This window comes from Amphiura filiformis, chromosome 17, assembly GCF_039555335.1.
Source record: "Amphiura filiformis chromosome 17, Afil_fr2py, whole genome shotgun sequence".
NCBI lineage: Eukaryota > Metazoa > Echinodermata > Ophiuroidea > Amphilepidida > Amphiuridae > Amphiura > Amphiura filiformis.
Genome location: NC_092644.1, coordinates 52,482,788 through 52,506,597, shown reverse-complemented (window position 1 = coordinate 52,506,597; position 23,810 = coordinate 52,482,788). Strand labels below are relative to the sequence as shown.

The 23,810-nt window shown below is 38.2% G+C and overlaps 1 protein-coding gene across 1 annotated transcript; it reads right to left on the bottom strand.

Annotated features, from left to right (window-relative positions):
* Positions 1 to 1,178: 1,178 nt before the first annotated feature.
* On the bottom strand, positions 1,179 to 23,080 carry LOC140137287 (solute carrier family 23 member 1-like). Its single transcript, XM_072158932.1, has 8 exons — positions 22,919 to 23,080; positions 15,668 to 15,813; positions 12,392 to 12,495; positions 9,677 to 9,930; positions 8,858 to 8,987; positions 4,905 to 5,048; positions 3,000 to 3,095; positions 1,179 to 1,408 (listed from the first exon to the last, which is right to left on the bottom strand). Exons 1-8 carry the CDS (start codon positions 23,078 to 23,080, stop codon positions 1,179 to 1,181), a joined length of 1,266 nt encoding a protein of 421 aa, XP_072015033.1.
* Positions 23,081 to 23,810: the final 730 nt, after the last annotated feature.

Here is a 23,810-nt window from a genome sequence, read left to right as displayed (position 1 = left end):
TGTTCCCAAAAATATAAATTGGCCCCAAGAGGGAAAAATCATCGAACTTTGCACAGGGTCAAATTTCAAACTTGCTCAAATTGTGTTAAAAACCATTCAATTGCATTCCTCTAGTCACACGGATTCAGAAAATGTATAGTTTGACCTATCTAGTTATAACCAAAAAGGCCAAAGGTCACGTTTTTGGCTCTATGGGTCACGTTTTTGGCTCTATGGGGGGTCAAAAACATCAAAGTGCTCCAATTTTGCTAAAAGAGGTGTCAAAATGTTCGTTTAGATAAACAAATCAAATAAGGATAGAATGGCACCAATAGATTTTAGGGTTGGGATTTGGAGTTAGGGTTTAGGTTTCCAGAAGAAGGATCAAGTTAAGAAGGCCCCCTATAAAATGTCTTTTTACAAGATTTGCGAGAGGGCTTCATCGTGATTGAAACAACCATTAGAAGCTATGAGAAAAATGTCTAAACCCTTTATTAAAGACGCAAACGTTATCGATAGCACCTCGTAATGCAGCAACAATCTTGACAATGGAAATTATCCACAGAGTTAAACCATTTATATGCTAGTAAACATCTCAAAAAAAGTAACTAACCCCCTTAAATAATGGTCATTATTCAAAAAGGGGCTATTGTATTACAAATCATTTTGACACCTCATTTGATACGATAGCCCAGAAAACAATAAAACCGGTCAATTTAATGTAGTGAGGCCCAGATCTGAAAATTGCACTTACTTACAAATTTTTACAATACAAAAACACTCAGATATCATTACACAGATTTCCTTCCATTACACTGAATACAAAATCAATACAATTTACTGCAACTTTCAAATCTTGGGTTACACGGATTTAAATGTACGCTGTGACGTCAATATTTAGCCAATTGCTGCAAATGAGATGTCAAAATGTGCAGAAATAAATTCTGCTTCCAACGCATTTTACAGATTTGTAATACATTCACCTGTTTTTGAATAATGGTAATTATTTAAGGGGGGTTAGTTACTTTTTTTGAGATATTTATTTGATCTACCTTGCCTAAAAAGTATTGTCTCCTGGCATTAAATAGAAAATGTTAAAAGATGGTGACCAATTTGATCAAATCAAGAATCCAGTGCACAATGACATTTTACATGTAAACACTCGAGTGTATGACACAGTACCAAATCTCACGAGGTTTTTAAACCCCGTTTGCAATAGTCTCTACATTTTCCACATTAGAACGATCCTTTTTGTCAACCGTTATTCTCTTCCTTGTGTACGTCGGACTAAATGGGATATACTGTGTCCATTTCCACTGTCGAAGAAGTGTCATACCAAATGGAAGTTCATACACATCCAAGGAGTTTATTCCATAGTCCTCTTTGGACTGTTGTGAAAATGCAACTAAGCCTCTTTCTTCAATAGTTCCTAAAATAATGTCAAACACATAGTTAAAGGCCTATATAAATTGGTTTAAAGTGAATAATAAGTCATTAAAATAGTTATCAAGGATTTTTTTAATGAAAAAATTTGCAAAATATTAACTGCCAATATTGACGAAGTTGAAGTTGTATTTAATATACGGCTTTCAGCTTTACCACTAGCAGGCTATGTTAGCACGTCTATGCTAGTTACAAAGAATGTTTCGAAAGAGCAAATCACTGAATAGGCCTTTTTGGATGATTACCAACATTAAAGTATAACTTTGAGAAAGCCTGATACTATGCCATTCCTCCATCGATGATGTCGTTGAACCAAATTTTGCGAAATATGAAAGGATCCACTATTTTAATTTCGACAACAACTTTTAACTTTGCTCTACTTATTTTTTTAAGAGTAAAAGTAAGTATCAATGGACTCCATAAACTTCAAGGTGGTCGAAATTGCTTTACTGCCGACATCAGTTTATTTCGGCGATTCGGCAAGAGGCTATTGCTGAAAGTGTCTTAAGTTCGGCAGTATATAGCTTCTTGCCGAAATCAGCTTATAAACCAGGTCCCTTAAAGCCTCTCTCGAAATTAGCCAAGGTGGTGGATCAAAATCGTCATACCAGCCTGCGTGGCGGAATATATGCTTATATCGTAGATAATATATGTATAATAACCCTACAGGTTTATGGGTTATATCTTACTTTATGTGATCGATGGGAACAATAAAATACGACCAAATTTCAGGGTAAAGTAACAATAGCAAAATAGAGGGTGGGACAGGATTGCTCTTGCTGTTTTAAGAGTTACAAACCCCTACTAATGAGGCGTAAGCAGTCAAGTTAGCTCAATCGATAAGGAGTTCGACTGTGGTGCGAGAGGTTGTGGGTTCGAACCCTGGCGGTGCCTAGTACGCTCACGTGGAAAGAAAATTGAGTTAGCTTGAAATTCCCCTGGACAAGGAACTCACTGCTAATTTGTCTCGTTGTAACCCGTACGAAACTCGGGGAGCTGATCCTGGTTGCGATGGTTATTTGTGGAATGTCTAGGGTGTGCGCTCTTGAAGCAGCAAAGTCCCTGATTTGTTGTTTAATGGTTTGTGGAATGATGTGGGCCGTAGTGGTCAGCGACAACCTGTAAAGTGTGCTGAGGCTTGTGGATCAACGTCTAGGCGTTGTGCCTGTGCGTAGCGCACTATAAATCACTGCGCTTTTTTTTTAAACTCTAATCCTAACACTAACCCCAATCCTATACCCTAATCCTGATAACCCTAATTCTTATTTAAACCCTTACCCCGGGCATGTAGCGTGCAAACCCATTTTAATGGACCGTCGTGCGTATCTGTTGTATGACAGTTGGCTAGGATGTTTAACCAAACAGTTCCGTATAATTTAGCGTTATCGAAGGGAGATTTGACATGTCAGCAGTAGAGCAATTTCAGCGCAACTTTCATTCCCATTGTTCACAAATATAAGCGCACAGGATAGTCCCAAAATTTGCCTAAGGCATTTGAGTATACTACGGGAGAATTTAAGAATAAAGTAAGTTTTTATGTATCCATCACCGAATTTAAAAATACAAAAGTGCCTTACCAGGTATTATGTTATCCAGGATGAATGCCAAAACACCACCAATAAATATTCCAGTAGTGAGCAGAACAACAATGACTTGATCTAATTCAAGGATTCCTATGGGTACAAACATTGAAGATTATGCAATTTGGGTAAAACACGAAAAAATGTATGTGGAAATGTATTGGGGTTGTGGATCCTAGTGATAGCACCAACACATCTCATAATTAAAACGGATGAGCTATCGTACGTTATTGCATATGTAGTGAAAGCAGTTCGGACTATTGTAACAGGAATATAAATCTAAGCATGTAGTAGAATTGGTAACGGCAAATTAAAAAAATCAAAAACATTAGATATCAGAAAAAAACACACGAAATGATAAAACGACGTGGTTGTCAGTTAAATCTGATCACAGATGGTGGCAATACTCTAATCGATTGTGATATTAAAATTTATTATTGTTATTATTGTTGTTGTTGTTGTTCTTGTTCTTGTTGTTGTTGTTGTTGTTGTCATTGATTATTCAAAATGCTTCTGCATCAAATGTGAGAATTTACTTATTTTTTTCATAAAATGCAAGAGTGAATAATATCCCATGAAGAGTGACATAGGTCAAGAGCTTATATAGGCACCTAGGCACTATAAAAGACAACCACGTGGGCCAATCAGTGGCAGCAGCTTAGGAATAATAAGAGTGAAGGGGTAAAACAAAAGAACCAGACCCAAAGGACGGTGCGCCGCTGCCAGACACGTCTCCGACCATTTCAACCGTGGATGAAGGCCCCGCCAGCAGACATGGCTCCGGAAACGGGCAGTGCGAGAGCACAGCAAGGCACGGACAAGCCGGGCGGGTAGCCCCCCCCCCCCCAACCCCCGACTACAAATTGCTGTGGCAGCAGCGCAACCAGACCTGGCGGGCACAAGCCGGCGTGCATCACGCCGAGGACCGCCGCTGCAGCCACCTGACGTCTCTGATGGAGAGATGTGATGCCCAGCACCGTGCCCGCTTCCTTTCACCCACGACCCGAAGGCCCCTCCCTCCGGATAGAGTCCAACAATCTCAGAGTGGCGGCGCCGGCATTCACCCAAGACAGCGAGGCGCACTCCATCACACAGCGAACCAGAGCCCCGCAAACGGAGAGACGCTAGAAATGTGCCCCGTCCACCCTAGGACCTCCAGCCCCTCACACGCACCGGCGGCACCAAACACAAGATCCAGCCCGGCCGTACCCCCTCTTGATATCGTCACTGCCTTACACCCCGATATGGCCCGAAGGTCACCCCCATCCGTCCTCCCAGTTCCTCAATCCCTCCAGGCCTCTGTCCAGGCCAGCAGAAACAGCTCCGGGCTGTCTCTAGACGCAATCTCACAGAACAAGGTCGAACCACCTGAACAGAGGTAGAGCCGGTCCCCAAACTCACCACCCAAGTCACCAATGAAGACAGAGAACAAAAATGGGTGGGCCCAATACTGACCCCTGGGGAACCAACGCACCGACGAAGAAAGCACTTGATGACTGGCCAGATAAGACAACCTTGATGGCACGACCCGTCAGGCAGTTCCCAATCCAGGGAAGGACCAAAGCGAGCCAGGACCACCATGCCAGACCTCGTCAAATGCTCCCCTAATGTCCAGTGCAATCAGGCGCACCCCGTTGCCTCTGTCCAGGGAGCCGAACCACCCCTGGGTCAGTACTGCAAGGACACCAGCCGTGCCGCGACGCAGCCCAAATCCAAACTGCCCATCCGATATCAGTTGGTTTCCAAGGAGGTATTTCTGAAGTTGGTTCTGTATAACAGCTTCCATGACCTTGCTGATGATGCAGAGCAAAGGGATGGGGCGGTACATAGATGGATTAGTCTTCGAATCTATCTTGTGAATAGGGATGACAGATGCAGTCTTGGTGATTACTTAGTGCTTACCTGTTTGAATCAATTCTCGATTATTTCCAGCCCAATATGGGATAAGCAAACCCATAATCAATGAGAAACCGATAATAAGCAGGTTACGAGGCGAATTCAAATCTACATATTGAAGATTAGATAGTCCCACAGCCAATACCGTACCTAAAATCAATAAACGATACATAGCAGAGTTAGCGCAAATGGGTAGTTTTCGCGTGCACGGTAATTTGGCAGGGATAACTTTATTCAGGCCGCCTTTTACAAGTTCAACTCTATATAAATCTATCAGAAATATACTTTCTTTGGAAAGAAAGAATAGTGCTTCAATAGATTTATATAGTAAAGCTAGATGAGAATTAGTGTATGTGTTCACGTAACCTCCTTCAATTTGCATAGAATAGGATACCAGGATCGCATTCTGATTCGTTGAACTTCTAATTAGCATATTTTTGGATACCTCCATATATGGGTTTACCTAATTAATTATTAATGACGATTACCTTGTTTACATCATGACGTCATTAGAGCGTGTCACTCGTCAGATTCGAAACACGAAAAACATTTGCACTTTTCTTTCCATTAATGTTATATCGTGAAATACCATATAGCGGAGGTGTTAGTTTTTTATTTAAGGAAAATATTCTTGGCGATGACCCCATGTTGACAATGGCTAAATATGCTGTATTAGTTCTGGAAAGGGTCCGGCGAAGGTGGGCGAAGGTCCGCCATTTTTTTCTCTTCAGATTTTGAGGTCATTCAGTAGACTTGCTTACCAGTCGTTTTCATTATCCTAACTACAGTTTGCACATTGAAAAGTGAACTTCGACGTACGTGATGCGAAAAATTCTTGCCGTACCTTTTTTGATTTATTTTTCAGCCGGGACGGTTACGTTTGCGGCCACGCATCGGTATAGGGATGACCAGTTCTTGTGTATATTAGAATTCTGTGAGGTGAACCAAAAAGTAACCTGAAAAGCTGCCAAAGTTCCCTTTACGATAAAACGCTGGCGGTTACATGCTAGTAGAAGGTTAGAAATGTTATTTAAGGACACCATAGTGATTCTTCTATCAGTTTTACTATGGAGCCATTATTAAAGGAGGAAATAGGAAAAAGTGATCTCGCCCAGGAATTGAACCTAGGACCAGCGCTTAACCACTTGACCATGGGAGTTCAACCAATAAGCGATCACTCAACTCAGCCTAAATCGTACAAGTCATTCTATATTCATGAGTAAAAAGGTCACAACTCATCTAACTGAATAACAAATTACTCAAATTGAGTAAATTGTACCCAACATTGAGCCAATATCAATAAATAGTAACCTTAATGTTGGGTACTATTTATCAATATGAGTTCAATGTTGGGTATTATTTCTTCAATTTAAGTAATTTTTACTCATTTTGTTGAGTTGTGACCTTTTTACTCAAGTTGAGTAAAATATTTCCAAGAGTGTAGTATCTAGAGTCGATGAAGTTCACTTTACCCAGTATACAACTGAAGCATTGCATTAGAAGAATCGTCTATATAGTCAAAAAGTTGTTTCATCTCGTATAGCTGATCATCTTACTGTGAACAACCTATATGAGCGCTTCCAATCAGCGTATAGAAAACATCATGGAACTGAAACAGCATTACTTCGTGTTCAAAATGACATATTATGTAATTTGGATAAAAAACGTGGTGTATTTTTGGTATTACTTGATCTATCTGCTGCCTTCGACATCATAGACCATGGTGTCCTTCTGTCGCGTCTCTCCTCTTTTGGTATTAGAGGTAGTGCACTTGAATGGACCCGTTCTTATTTGACCGACAGATTGCAGGCTGTCAACATCAATGGTTGTTTGTCATCATTCATTCCACTCCTTTTCGGTGCCCCCCCAGGATCTGTATTAGGACCTCAATTCTTCACCATTTACTCGTCTCCAATAGCGAACATCGCCCGCAAGCATGGATTACAAGTTCACATGTACGCCGACGATACACAGCTTTATTTATCTTTTGATTTAGATAGTGCATCAGATGAACTTTCTTCACGTTCGCAAATTGAATTATGTATCAAGGACATTAAATCATGGATGACTGTAAATAAATTGAAATTAAATGATGACAAACTGAACTTCTTATTATCACCTCCAAATATAATCAATCAAAACTTCGCTCCAACTCTCTTCAAATTGATTCTGCCAACATTCAAGCTTCTACTAATACTCGCAATCTAGGAATTATATTTGACAACATTCTCTCAATGGACGACCACATCAAAAATGTGTGCAAATCAACTTATTTTCAGATTAGAAACATTAATGAAATTCGCAAAGTGCTCGATTATGATACTGCTGCAACACTTGTCCACGCTTTGGTCACATCAATGACAATGGAAATGCTTTATTATATGGAATCACTGAACGACAACTCAATAAACTTCAACAGGCTCAAAATGCTGCTGCACGCATGCTCACAAGGACTAGGAAATTTGACCATATTTCACCCGTCTTACAACGTCTGCATTGGTTACCAATACGGTATCGCATTCATTTCAAACTCCTTCTTCTCACCTGGAAAGCGCTCCATGACATGGCACCTTGTTATATCAGTGAACTTATCAATTTTTATATTCCATCACGAAACCTTAGATCATCGGATAAATGTCTTCTTTCAGTTCCATGGACTTCTTCATCATTTGGCGACCGGGCCTTCTATGCTTGTGCACCTGCACTTTGGAACTTGCTTCCTTTAAATCTGCGTATATGTGATTCACTTGATATTTTCAAAAAGACTTTAAAAACTCATCTGTTTAAGATTGCTTATGACAATTGACTTCTATATGTGACTGTTTTTATAATTGTGTGTTAATTTTTAATTGTTCAATGTTTGCGCCTCGGAATAGGTTGTCTAGATAGATGGCGCATTATAAATGCATTATTATTATATTATTATTATGATTGATACAATACTTCGAGTGTACAATAACGGATATCGAGCTCAGCCAGAAAATAAGTTTAGGAGGTAGTAATTTTACGTCCTGATTTCGCAACATCCATCAACATGGCGGACATCCGTCACTCAGGGATATGGCAATGGTCAAATACTGACAGATGATAAACACGTCCAATATGCGACAAATTGATTAATTTAATTACTAATTAATTATGCGATTCTGAGCTTTGCAACTTGGGAAAAATTGAAAAGCTCTCAAGTTTTATCTGAGCCAAACTTCACAAGAAAAAAGATCAACATCCGCTGCTATATGTAAAATTCGACGCATTTTCACGAAATACGAAACCCAGATCAAAGGTGATAAAAAAAACCTGTGATACTTTCTGACCTCTGTTTCGTATTTTATAATCATCGAACTTGTCGTAAGTCGTAGTCTTGTAACAAAATGACAGTGAAATGACGACTTTATACTGATTCAAAGCGTTATTTTAGTAAGAATTGCATATCATATGTACCGTATACATTGTGCTGTCAAAGTTCACTGCATTTGATACTGCATATGACATTTGATATGACTTCACGCGTTTACATACCGCGTTCACTTTACCCAGTATACAACTGAAGCATTGCATTAGAAGAATCGTCTATATAGTCCAACTTCAAATATTTTGTAACCAACAACACCACTGCACATTCAATCAAGTTTAGCTGCCTTATTGGATAGTGTGTCAAGTAAGAAGAAGTCAATAGCAAGATACATGTAGTTTACATTATGATGTTTCTTTCGCGAAGATGGTCCCAACAAACACAGATGGATTGAACGGGTCCAATGGCGGCGACAAGGGGCCATATTGATATTTGCTCCCCCACTTGGACTTTGCCACTGTCCGAATTCAGCTTTTCTCTACCTCTACCCCTGCAAAATAAGTCTTTCGCATAGTTTGCAAATTATCTGATTTTGATTGCAAATTCACAAACTCATTATTTACAAATAAATTTAGGTATATACATTACATATTTGATGTTTTCTTACCAAATAAGATACAAAGCATTCCTCCAACAATCGGAACTGGAATACTAGAAAAAAGCGCAGTGACCTTTCCGAGCATGCCCACGACTATAATTATTAATGCACACATTTGTACGACCACTCGGCTTCCAACCTACAGAGAAAATGTAAAGAAAACCGGTTATGTATAGTCGCGACCTGCCATTTCAACAACAATATACATGTATAGGTTAATAAATGCGTATCAACTGTTGGGAGTGAAATTGTACAAAATAATGCACGCGTACTGAAAGTTGATGCATCAACATCTCAGCTGCCACATGAATGATTTATTTAGAGGTTAATAACTGCGCATCGATTATTTGGAGGGCATTGTGAAAAATTTAAACATTTTGCCTTTGGAACCGAGGAATATCCGATATTCCTCATTCATAACCGTCATTTTGATCTCTTCACTTTACAAAATAACACAAAATCTTGCTTCAAAGTTTGTAAAAATTAATGATTTTTACATCTTTCCTTTCCAAAAATCGATCAGGCTAAAACAGGACGACCAATAACAAAAGTGCGTATCACAATCTGTGCAAATATGGTAGCGCGCAATCCAAATACGGCCGCCAGCGCACGCGTAGTTTGTTTGCAGTCAATTGTGAGATATTAATGACCTCGATTTGTGTCCGCCACGATGTGATTGGATCGCACGCATCGCGTTTATTAATGAGGTTATGAATGAAAAGTACGTTCTCAATGTAGATCCTAAACGGAAGTGTTGAAAACTTATGTAAATAAAGTTGTTTAATTGCAACCTATAGGCCTATGATACAAGGTATGTGTTAATCTCACCCTTGTGAGACCAACAAGACCAGCATTCATGGAAAATGTAGTTGTTCCATTAGCTGTACCCCATAATCCAGCCAATAAACAACCGATGCCCTCGACTCCTATTCCACGGTTTACAGCGTGAGGCGGTGGAGGGGTGCACCCGCCATCCCTTGCGGTAGCATAATAATCTCCTAATGACTCAATGACGGAAGCAATAACAGCTGAAAACATACCAAGTACTCCAGCAAGAGTTATAACTGGTAATCCCCATTGTCCTGTTGATTAAGAAACAATGACAAAGTACACAGTGTAAATAAACGTGAATCTTCCAGGAAAGAACAACATTGGAAAATGGATACGTACAACATAATAGAGTGTCTACAAATTAGACATGTCTTCAGCAATATAAAACATAAGAAAGCGTGGGCAGACTGAAAGTGAACTCCATCATAAGTGCATATTGCATGGTTTTGCAGGAGCAGCATTTTGCTTTTCTACGAAGCCGTTCATTTACAAAAGAATTTGATTGTATGGTTTTATTGGAATATTCAGGAGATTTCTATATTATGAAAGCTGTATTTCCCGAATACGCCGGTGGATAAATCGTTCGAGGTCATCAAGCGACTGCTAAAAGAAAGAAAAAATCTCTCAAACAATGAGCTCTGCCCTCGGTTGATGACATTATGGAACTCCTTGCCTTTATTCTTACCACAACATCTCCTTCAGGGACAAGATATACAAACAATTCGTCATCCGTATCACATTATAGAGATCTATTTGCAAAATACGTATTTCGAGAAAAACGGCATTGCAGTTTTTGAGAAATTTATTATTTCAGTACTCTTAAAATATACCATCTAGTTGAACGAATACCATTCCAGTCTAAAGAAGACATTCATCAAGTTAATATAAATGCTATTTTAGTCATAGGTGCTTCACTTTATTTGAGTAGTCATCAAAGCAACAAAAACGTTAATATATGTTGAACGGCAAAAATTACACAATGTAAGACGCAAATAACACCGTTATATTTCAATGCGACAAAATACTTCAGCGTGTGAAACGGCGAAAACACGATTTTGACGCAAAAATACAAATACGACGGCAAATACGTCGCTCTGTGAAACGGCGATTTTTACGAATGGCAAGATACGTCACTATCCAGTTGATAACCTCACAGCCACCTCATCAACACCGATCCAACGGCGTTTAGCAAATACTAGGATAATTGATTAATTATCTCAGTAATGAAGCAGCATCTATAATAGTTAGGATTTGATAATTATGAAGAGGGTTGTCTACTTTCTTCATGAAAATGTCAAAAAAGTCGAATACGTCAATTTGTGATTCGGCCGACGAATTGTTTGGTGGCATGGGCAGCCAGGTGTCTTCGATCACAGCCAACCTGTATAATAGCTACCCAGCAAACGCAAAACGTTTTCGACTTCATTCGCAAAATGTTATAAAAGGTTGTCAGATAATGTTTAAATGTCGGGTTATATTAAGGACATATAAAGGGTATAAAACGTTTTCATAACATTAAAAAACATTTGTTGATCTACTGCAAATATTCTAACATAATGTTATTTAAGTGTTGACAAAATATTTGGCGAAAAATGTTTGCAAAAAATATTTTACAATAACATTTTGAACACATTTTAAAAATATTGTTGTAGTGTGTTTTCATACAAAACATTTTAAAACGTTTCCATGACCTTTATATAACCAGACATTTAATGTTATTAAAACGTTTTATCTAAACCAAAACCCAAAATATAACATGTTTAAAACGTTTAAAAAACAGTTTTGTGTTTGCTGGGTAGTGTTCTTAAAAGAGCAAGTCATCGTAACAGTCACGATGGAGTGTAAGGAAGGATGTTGAAGAGGTATGTCGCTGATATCCTTGAAATAGTCAAAAACATCAAGTTGACAGCCTCACAAGCCACCTCAACAACACCGATCCAACAGAAAGTTTACCTACGAGAATGAAGAAGAGGACCGCATTCCGTATTTATAGTAGACACAGTCATCGTCAGAAATGAGGATGGCTCAGTCAAGCTACTGGTTTACCGCAAGGATATCGACACAGACCAAATGACCAATATCTGAGCTCCTACCCCTATATATCAAAAGTTGAGAGTAATACGCACATTGCTGGATAAGATCATCATAGAAACGCAAGTCAAGCAGAAACAGGAAGACAGCATCAGAAAGACATTGAAGATGTGTGGCTACCCACAGTGGACTATTGAGATTTTTTTATTAAAAATACCAGGGACAACCTTCCAAAACCACCAAAGATCCTCCTCAGCAAAGGACTTGTAGTGAGTTCATATGTGGAAGGCGCAGCTAGAGAGCTATTCGGATGTATAATAAGAACAATATTGCTACTGCCACGAAGCCGAACACGTCTTTGAGGAATCTCAGAGAATCTCAACCTGAAGTCATGAATAGAGACGAAGGGCATATCACCATGATCACGTGCATGACCCCCTCCTGAAGAACACGCCACCACGGAATGGAGGTTTGTTACCACCAGCAAAGAAGATGAAAGGATACTGAAGAAATATGTCAGGTCAGTGTCAAGACAATTTTGGGTATTGTAAGAAAGAGACCCCAAAATATAATTATCTACAAACCTGATGAATCTCATCACGAACGAGAGAAATTGGTAATATATCAGACGTAGCATTAATAATAATTTCTGTATAATCAGTTACTTTAATCTGCGCTTACCTGGATAAGGTATGTAAAACCACGAGGCTTCTTCTATAGCATACGACTTAAGGTCTGTTCGCGCTGCGTAACCGTAAGTGGATGGATTTTCCGGGAAAACTCCACTTGTAGTGCAAATTAAAGCAATCATCCATGTGAGTAGTACACCAAACACAATCTGATAAAAAGAAGAAATCAATTTTCCAATGATTCCATACGAAAAGTGTATAAATTAGGGACATGTTAGGTCCTGAGTACTGACTTGGCAAGTCGTAATCTTGTAACAAAATGACGACTTGATGTGCTCCAACCTCAACAACCTAAGCGTTATTTTTGTAAGAATTACCTGTCATACTGAAGTACCGTATTAGTGCTGTGAATGTTCACTACATTTGATTACGGCACATAACATATACATTATGACGTCACGCGTTTACATACCGCGTCAACTTACGAAAAACTAATCCTGTAAATTGCGGGAGAGTGAGAGAATGTGCGTGTGCGTACGTCTGGTACATGCAGTGGGGTGGGGTAGGGTGCATGTGAATGTGGGTGAAATTGAATATTGTGTTGACTCGCATACAATAGTTACCGAGAACATCTTGAAGATCGGAATCTTTCCTGCAATGCTACACTTCCCATGTTTCCATCCGAGGATAGGGATTTCAATTTTACTCAACAATTGAGAGAATAATAAAATCAAAACGATCGTTCTGTTTAAAGACAAAGGATGTAAAAAACTTTTGGTATATGTTACTGTAGTTCACGTAAAGCATCTTGGCATTTGAAACAATTAATATAATTTTTCACCTGGTTCGCCGTCGCAAATATTAAGGGACACAAGTAGAAAAGTAGTCCCGGCTGGAAATCGAACCCACTGAAAACCTCGTAAAACTGAGGTTCCAGTTCGATTCCAAGGCGGGATCATTTTTTCTACTTGTCTCCTTATTATTTGCGACGGCTAACCTAATTATGTTTAATTTATCTAATTCCCATCGACCATGCCACTGTTTTGTCATGTGAAAAAAATATCGTTGGGTTCGTTAGCCCATCCTGTTTGGAATCATAAGAGAGGTCGAAATTCCCATACGTCGTGATCGAACGCTCGTCTAACTATTCAAAATCAATCTCAAAATCAAAATCAAGCAAGTATTAAAGAATTTTTCTTTCTGTTTTGCAATCTCATGATATATTAAAAACAGTCAATGATATTGAACATACAAAGGAAAGTCTCTATTGATATTATCCATTTTGTTTGTAAGAAATCATTATAATAAAGTAACAGTGAGGTGTAAACATTTGACATTCATAAGCACCTCCCAAAAAGTAATTAAGGCAATAACTCAAAATCTATGCATCCAATTTTAAAACTGAAATACCAAAAAGTAGCCCAGTTTTGTTTGGCAAATTTTGATGCTTCAGTCGTATTAATTATAGCCTAAAATGTTTTGTCATCACGTGGTCCTGCGACCACGAAGACCGTTACTCGTTGTTGTCAATCGGTAGAGACCCCAACTATGTGAACACCCTATACACACTGGCTAATGTCAATGCATGTGTGCAATTGGCGTCACTCAGTTATGTTGTTTGTGGCAGAAGATGCATTTAGAATGTATTTCGTCTCGGACTGGAACCCCTTAATGACCTTTGACCCCAAATCTGTGAACACCCTATACAATGCACGTGTGCAAGATACAATGCAAGTGTGCAGGTGGCTGCACTCTGCTTTGTTGAAAAAGCATTTTGAAGATTTTTTGTCTCGGACCGAATCTGACCCTTAATGAACTTTGCCACAAATTGGTTAAAACCTTATAGAAAATGACCAATAACAACGCTTATGTGCAAGTGGCGTTATTGTACTATGTAACTTAAGACAGAATTGGATTTTTGAATGTTTTTATTTCAGACCGTAAAATGATCTCCTTAGTGACCTTTTGACTCCATAAACACAGGCTAATGACAATGCAAGTGTGCAAGTGGCACCACTAAGCTATTTTTATTTTGTAGAAGAAGCACTTTGAGTGTCAGAAATCACGTTTGTGGCTCCCTTAAACCCATAATATGTGGGCACTGGTTAATGTCAATGTGTGTAAGTATGGAACTTTTGAACATATCTCTCGGACATAACTGTGGTCTTGCGACCATGAAGACAGTCGTTGTCGACCGGTAATGACCCCTTAATGAACTTTGACCCGAAATCTGTGAACACCCTATAGACACTTGCTAATGTCAATGCATGTGTGCAGTTGGCGTCACCAAGCTGTGTTGTTTGTGGCAGGAAATGCATTTTGAAGGTATTTCATCTCGAACCGGAAATGACCCCTTAATTTTTTTGACCACAAGTAAAAAAATACCAAATCTACACTGGGTAATAGCAATTCATGTACAAACAAACCGGCTCTCAGCTATGTTTTTCCATGGCTAATAAAAATTGTTGACGGTATTTGGTTTCAGATCGGATGTGACCCTTTAATGACCTCTGACCCCAAATAAAAGATGCCACAAATACACTTGGTAACAACAATTAATGTGTGAACATACCGTCACAGTGGTATGTGTTTATTAGTTAATTAAAATTTTGAAGGTATTTGTTTTTAGACCGGAAGTGACCACTTAATGACCTTTGACCACAAACCTGTAAACACCCTATACACACTGACCAATGTCAATCATATGTGTAATTGGGGTCACTCTGCTATGTTGTTTGTGGCAGAAGAAGCATTTGAAGATTTTTTTATCTTGGACCGGAAGTGACCCTTAATGAATTTTGCCCCAAATTGGTTAACTAATTATAATGCTCAATTGCCAGTGCCTGTTATTCGAGACAGAATTGGATTTTTGAATGTTTTTTTTGACGTTCAGATCGGAAATGACCCCCTCATTGACCTTTGACCCCAAATCTGTGAACACCCCATACACACTGGCTAATGTCAATGCAAGTGTGCAAGTGGCGCCACTGTGCTATGTTATATGTAGAAAAAACATTTTGAATGTCGAAAATCATGTTTTTAGCTGTAAACCAGAAGTTGTGACCCCATAATGACCTTTGACGCCAAATATGTGAACAGCCCAAAGGCACAGCGTAACAACGATGCATGTCTGCAAGTGATGTTACTATACGATGTTGATTGTGGGAGAAGAAGCGGACTGACAGAAGAAGAAGGATTGGTGGCGGAAGACAATAAACAGATACAAATTCGTAGAATTTGACAGAACTCAATAGACAGTTACACCTCCATCAGTTATACTCGTATATTAAAAAGACCTAACATTTTTGGAGAAAAAATTGGCACTTACAATGCTGCAATACCCCAATGTTGTCCAGCCCTTGCAGCTGCAGGAGCCACCACACCAAGACCAACCAAAGTTACTACCGGTGCAACGGTCACTGGACCGATGAACTTTAACAGAAAGCCAATAATACCAGTAAAGCCAATCAGAATCTGTAGAAAAGACGCCCTATGATTGCACCTGCTTGAATCTGCAAGCGAAATTGGAGTGATAGTGATGATAACGGTGATGATAGCAATAAGGTGAATAGGAGATTAAATTGATGACCATGTTGACGACGAAGATAATGATGATAATGGTGATGATTTTAGTGACGATAAAGACGACGATGATGATGATTATGATGACGACAACTGTTGTTCATAATGAAGACGACGACGACGATGACGACGACTATGTTGTAGTTGTTGCTGTTGTTGATGAAGATGATGCTATGATGATGAAGTTGATGATGATAATAACAATAATAACTAGACAGGGCATGTGTGGTCCTGCGACCACGAATACAGACGTTAGTTGTTGTTAACCGGAAGTGACACTCTTAATGACATTTGACCCCAAAACTGTGAACACCCTATAGACTCTGGTTGATTTAAATGTTGTGTGCAATTGGCGTCACCTAGCTATGTTGTTTGTGGCAAAACATGCATGTTGAAGGTGTTTCGTCTCGGACCGGAAGTGACCCGTTAATGGACCCAAATAAAAACTACATATACTTTTACACAGAGGTCAAGTTCAAAATTGCTCGGACTTTCCAATGGTTAAAAGGACAGGCAATGTGTTCCTCTAGTCATAAGGATTCATCAAAGGTATCGTTTGACATATCTACGATGTACGGTTATGGAGTTATGAGCAAAAATGTAACATTTGACATCATAGGTCTAATTTTGGCACCACATGGAGCAAAATTGGAAAATGCTCCGATTTTGTTGAAAACGGTCCCAAATTATTAGCCTTTCCATGATAAATCAGAAAAATAATAGTTTGCGCTATGTCATGTATGTAGGATGTTTCGTTACCTCAGGAGCACATCAAAATAGACAATAGCTATTGAGTCGCATTGAGTTCTATATTGAATCAATTTGACCTTGACAATTTGTTGTGTTACCTGGATAAGAAAGCACCCAAGATATATAGTTAAAACTATATCCTTTTTATGATTCCTTGCAACAAGACCAATAATTTGAGACCAGTTTCATCAAAATCAGAGCAAATATCATCCCCCAGCGGGGCAAAATTGGACCTATGACGTCACAATGTTACTCTTTTGCCCAAAACTCTATACCCGTGCATCATAGATAGGACAAAGTATACTTTTTCTGAATCTTTATTAAGTTTTGAACAGGTCTAAGTAGTTTTGAACTTGACCATCTGTGCAAAGGTCAATGACCTTTTTCTGCTAGAATGAGGGTACTGTTAAAATGCCTCCAAAGCCTCGATTAATTAGCACTCTAAGTACTATTCATCTGCCAAATACGGCAAGTTTAACATGATTTGCACGATTGTATTGCATGTAAACTGAAATCAATTGCACTATTGTTGTAATACCATTTAGTCGTTCGGCAAGTGTACAATCCTTTAAGTTTCAGAACATTCAACATGGAAAAATGAAATAATATTAAAAATACAGATGAGAAAAAGCATACTTTTAATCAAGTATACCGAGTCTAATTATATTATATTCAAATTGTAAACTCCAGAGGTTTACAGTTTGGACATCACGCATATCTTGACGAATACAAATACATGTATTGCCATATGTGTTTTGCTGTTCAATAATAATAGTTTTGTTTATGTACAATATATAATTTTAATACTACCTATTATATTTTTTACTAGCAGTCATCTCCTGTGCTCTTAAAAAGCATGACGTTGAATTATAGCATTGTAATATGCATCATAAACCATATCATTGTGGAATAGTTGAAGGGGTCAGTCAGTCACAGTCACCCACCTTTGCCAGTACTTTTTGTCGAGCACATCAGATACACCAAATTGGGTTCTGAAGAATGTCCTTCCGATATCAAACAATTTTTATTATATAAAATAGATATAATAAAAACTTTATATTTTTGATATTTAACAGTCCTTGAAGTAAACTTTATCAATCTAATGATGTGTACTTAAAGTGTATGTACCTAGGAGAAACGCCGTTTAAAATTTAGGGTATTGGGAAAAATACGAAAGGTCAGCTATAGAGATGTTTTGTCAATTAAGGGGTCGGTCACCTATTTTTGTAGGACCTGAGAAGCTCTGAGAGCACATCAGACACACCAAATTGTATTCTGAATACTAGGAATGTTCTTTTAATATCAATTTTGTTTGAAGTTCCCGATATAATACAAATTTTTATGGCAAATAATTTGTCATAAAATTTGTACTATATCGCGAATTTCAACAAATCAAAATTATTTGATATCAGGAGGACATTCCTCGTATTCAAGATGCAATTATATGATGTGTCTGGTGTACTCTTAGGTCTCACACTTGTACTGTCTCACTGTGTCTAATTAACAGCCTCAGTGACAATAAGAGCTCATTTTTTATTAGACCACATAGTTACATACATACAATACATTCAAGAGCCGAAGTTCTGCTGGACTAATTGCTGAAAAACAACAGTTCAGTCGAAGTTCGGCTCGACTAAAAAGAACAAATTGGTGAAAAACGATAGTCCAGCGGAAGTTCAGCTTGCTGAAAAATAATAGTCCAGTTCGGCTGGACTAGGAAGAAATTGCTGAAAAACAATAGATAAGCCGAAGTTCGGTTGGGCTAAAGAAATTGAACAGAAACAATAGACAGAGAAACCAATTGGACAGAAATCATGGTAGTAATAATACTAGTTAAGGAACGCACCATTCGATTTTCAGAGGGGAGGACTTGGGAGTTTCAGTTGGGCGGAATTTAGTTTTTTGCCGCCGTTAGAGTTGGGTTGGGGAAATGTAATTTTATACTCATCATTTGGCGAATTTTTGTTGTCTTACTAGCGGGCGAAGTTTTTTGTTCAAAAAAATCCCCCTCTCCCGGGAATTCGAATAGGTGTTCCCTAATACTATTATTGTTTACTTATGTAATGATACCTTACGCATCCTTATCTGCCAAACCTCTGTATAATTATCCATTTCTGCTTTTGTTGAATTTGCTGTAATTGAAATTTGATATAACGGTTACTCTATAATGCTGGATGCCTTGTTTCATGTACCAGACTATACTCAAATTCGACAAACATTCTCTCACCACCTTCATTATTTACAATAAAGGGCTTGATGGGGTGTGCGTGTTCCGTGGGTGTGGTGTGGGGTCTATTTGCGAGATGGTTCTATGTTTAAATGTGCAGATGCGTGTTGATAAATGTGCGTGAGTTGTTTTGCCTGGAAGAATAAGCTATTGAATCGTATTAATTATTTATTTGTTTATTTATTATACTTTATCACTGGCACAGAATTACAAACAATTATATTGCACATAAGATGCATCAAAATTTACACAATTATAAATGGAACTAAAGACGCTAAAGAAGAATTAGACTATTTATAATATTATCACTAATGAAAGTATCGTCTTTACCCTTCCTCGTAATATACCTACATGTTTGGCTTTAAAGGGGTACTACACCCCTGTGGTAAATTTGTGACTATTTTTGAATTTTTGGGGCAAGGAATCCAATTACTACACTGAATTTTCAGTGACTCAAGACAAGCGGTTCAGTATAATGATAGAAAATGAGGTACATCCTATCGGTACCTTATTTCTTATTATAAATAACGAACCGCTTGTCTTGGGTCACTGAAATTCCAGTGTAGTAATTGGATTCCTTGCTCCTATAATATACATAACTTTTGTTACCACTGTGTTATTAGTTTTTGAGAAAAATGCAAAAACAGACACAAACTTATCGAGGGGTGTAGTACCCCCTTAACAAACCAAACTTAGTCTATCAGATCTGTACTAAAGTCAGAATTATTTTTGGCTAGGGAGAGAAACGGACTGGATATCTCAAGCTATTTCATCAGATAGTCCCTCGTAGTATATTATACCTATGGCAATGTTAGTTTAGGTTTAGACTGTCTGGTTTGTTGGCTAACCCACTCTTGAATCTTAACTTTGGTCAAACTGAAAGGATTTTATTTATTATCAGACCAAAGTATTTACGTCGGCCTAGGAATTGGTTTAACTTGTGATTATAAAGTTAAAGAAACTAGACCTGGAAAAGAAAGCAGGAACTTTGAGAAAATTATGCCACATAAGATACTCATTTAATAACTAAAGAACTACTTGATGTAGGCCTCTAAGTCTAAAATTTTTGTGCGAGTGTGTGGGAGAATTTTTAAGATATACCTATGTAAGAAAATATACGCACGAGTTATCGATACTTGGCATTCGTCATATGTGTCCAGAAGGGCAAATGCTGGCACAAGAAATGCGAAACTTCCTCCCTGAACAACGGGCAATCTACAAAAAATGGCAACAATTAATCCATCGCTGAATAAAGATCAATGATCCGCTGCAGACTGCAACTACATGTAGGTTTCATGTAGGTTCACAACCGGAAGTGACATAACTTCCCACCAGTTATTATGTTGGATAATCCCAACAACGCTGGCTTTGAAAAAAATGCAGTGATTCACCGATGAAACTGTAAGCAAACACACTAGAAAGTTTTTCACTTGACTTTGTCAAATTTTGACTCCTTTCCTACACTCTATACCACCAGGAAACCTTACTGTGATATTATGACACGGTTGTTTGATGTGATCATTTATGAAACATTCTAACAAAACATTATATAATGTTCAGTTTTAGACCTAGACAATACCAACAACTATCACACTAATATGTACATATATTTCCAGCTCTTTTAAACATAGAATTTCCAACTTATCCACCTTTTTCTGCTTTTTGTGGTATCTTTTATTCTGTATATTATTATTCTTAACATTTCATGATAAAAAGTTTTAAAAACATTTTTGTTACTATTTGTTACTCTTTTTCTGATGTTTTAATGCCATTATGCCAATATCTACCCCTTGTAAAGATAAAAACACGATTTATGATAAATAGCGTCATCAGTGTTTAATTTTTCTTTAAAATGACGTAGTTTTACATGCTATCAAACAACTGTGGTGACCTCATGATCACATTCATAAGCACAATTACCAAACCTGATCAACCTGCTTCAAGATCACAGATCAATTAGGTTAACAGAATAGTCAACACCAGGTCATGAGGTGTGCACAGCCGTTCCTTGATACCTTGCTTAATGGAGAAATGCTAGGAATACCTCAGTGGTTTCACATTATTTTCCCATTTTTACGTTACACATGGTTCATTGAAGGACTAAATAGAAAGTAGCAACAATTTGTACATAGCGTAACATAATTAATTGAAAACACACAGACATTTACGTACGCACCTAACGCCAAAAGTAACTTGCAGAAATGTGATAATTCCTTCTATGAAAAATGCAGTCGACATGAGTTGACTAACCGCCAGCTGGTCTTGATCCATGCATAGCGGACCAGCAAGTAATAGCGGTGCCGTGATAGCTCCACCAAAAAACGTCAAAAAATGCTGAAATATAACGACACGGTGGTTAATTAAAATTAATTTAAACGACCGATTATAGTGTGGACTGTCCAAAATTCCCACCAATTCTTGCTGTCAGCACACTGCTGTTGATTGACCTGGGTTTTAGTTGCACAGTCAGTTTACAGCCTGCTGTACCAAAGCAGAGAACTGCGTGTCGAAGGTCTGGCGAAAATAAAGTTCGTCATATCGACTGTAACCCGTACGCCAACCCCAACCTTATCCCTGCGCCTATAGCTAACCCAATTTCATATTCGTCATATTCCTCAGATTAAATAGATGACAGCACACTGCGGCCTATAAAAGCCTATAGACATTGTGATATTTTGTTCTATATGTTATATTATGACCAATATCTTTTACCGTATCTGTCCATCTGGTAATATCTCTAATAATACTAATCATCCTGACTAGAGAACCCTACATGTGAGAGAGTGAGATTTTCATTATCTACTGAAGTGATTTTGGACGCGATTACGTAAGTAAAGCAGGGCTAGATCATGGTGGCGATGGTTACGACGAATCCAACAGAACAAGCAAACGCTTAGGAAGCTAATAAGGAGTTACGATCCCTCACTGAACATGCTGAGATATTTAAAAAATATTTTAAAAAATTGGAAAGAATAATTGGGCTTATAACGGAGCTAGCTCATGGTAACAAGAAAGATTCGCATCAAGTTAAAATGTTGAAATATTTGCTTGGTGAAACGGGCACAGATATTTACAAGACAAACATTTGATCAAGTATGCAACCCAAAGAAAAATGAGATATTAGAACGCTACAAGTTCTTTACAAGGAATCACGGTGGCGCTGTGCCCGGCGCTGTGGCACGGTGGTGCAGTAGTACAAGCTCTACCTCGCAATCGGCGGTGCCATCGTGCTGTGCACATGGGCAAGGCCTCTCTCTACCCATGGGTGAAATGGAGAGCTGATAGGAATATTGTTCATTGAGCGCCTATATTTAGGAAATTAGGAACTCAAACATTTGACACGTGCAAAGGGGGATCAAAGATTTTTTGGCATGCGGCGGGGGGATTTTCGGCAGGCCGAGAGGGGGAGGGCAAGCAACTTTTGGAACATCATTTGAAAATATGGCCCCCGGTGCTCATAATTCTTGCACAGCCCCTTGTCTGATAAAAGCATGCCATTGTCTTTTAATGTTGTTTCATAGAAAATAACAAGCATGTAAAATTAATGACTCTAAATACTTCAGGATATGGCTGCTATCCATGAAGTAGAAATTAGGGCACAGTGCTGGTTGGTACCTTATTTGCTTGTCAAAATGGTAGCCAAAAATTGGACCACAAATATTACGTTCTCATAGACTAAAGAGTCGCATAAATTAAGACTGCTTTAAAGAAACAATTTATTTTTGATGTTATTATCATGATTATGCAGGACATTGGTACAAGGACACTACTCCTTGTATACAACAGTAATGATTTGTATCATTTTAAAAGACGGAAGATGTGATGTTATGTTCTACAAACATTGACCAATATCGATGTTAATGGTCTGCTGTATATTTCCATCATGTTTGTTTATGTTTTATCGGTCTCTGTCCATAATATGTATCTCTTACAGTACTAACCATCCTCAGTAGAGCATCCTACAGACATAATACAGGAAACGCTACATCTGAATTGTATTCCCTATACTTTTATACCTACCTGAAACCCAAGGACAATAGCAAGGTACCAAGGTGGCCGTTCATCCACATCAAAAATCACGATCTTCTTTTTCTCCATATTTTGTCTCTCGTCAGCATTTTCACATTGAACCTCGTCATTCAGATCAACAATTTGTATCGAATTATCTACTTGCGTAGCCATGGAATTACTCGTTAATCGTTATCTAGTTGAATACAAAATATAGGAAAGGAACAAAAATATTGATTACGATGCAGGCCCCATTCAATCACATACACCAATAGAAGCGTTTTTCACCGTGACCGGTTGACCGCTATACAGTCAGCTACCTGCACAACCGATTCTTTTGTTCTGCAAGGCTCACTCAGTCATTTAATGAGGCAATACAAACGATCGAAATTGGTGTTGAAATGAGCAAAATTTTGAGTTACACCTTTTCAGTGTAAAATTTTTTTTCTCAGCCAAATGAAAAGCAATAATTTTCATTTTTTCAGTAAATGGCTGGAAAAACTATAATGCTTGATACTGATTTTTTTTTAAATCCTGGTGTTAAACTTAGGCCTGAAATTCAGTCATTTAGTGTAAGATATTCGATTTTATAGGCTTCAGCTCGGCCCGCGAGCTTTTTCTTGATCAACCTTTTAGCTTTTCAAAGTAATATAGTTCGCTAATGAAGGATTTTCCCCAACTTTCTAAAGCACATCACCGTGAGCTATATATCATAGTTTTGTCAGAATTTCCGTTTTGATTTCACCATCTTTCACTGTCGGCTGAAAAAATGTCTAAATCAACACGTGAAATCTAAAGGCTAGTACTAGCATTGTGGATCGATATCCCTGGGTTTAATAGGAATACCGGCATGGCTATAGTGTTGCCAGAACTTCAATATAGCAAAGAAATTCCCAGACCTATA

Excerpts from the sequence above, each read along its gene's own strand:
- LOC140137287 (XM_072158932.1), bottom strand. The coding sequence starts at position 23,080 with ATGGCTACGCAAGTAGATAATTCGATACAAATTGTTGATCTGAATGAC. Across the intron at positions 12,496-15,667 it reads CATTGGGGTATTGCAGCATT|TGGAGTTTTCCCGGAAAATC; the intron begins GTAAGTGCCAAT and ends TTGCACTACAAG. Across the intron at positions 3,096-4,904 it reads TCGAGAATTGATTCAAACAG|GAATCCTTGAATTAGATCAA; the intron begins GTAAGCACTAAG and ends TTGTACCCATAG.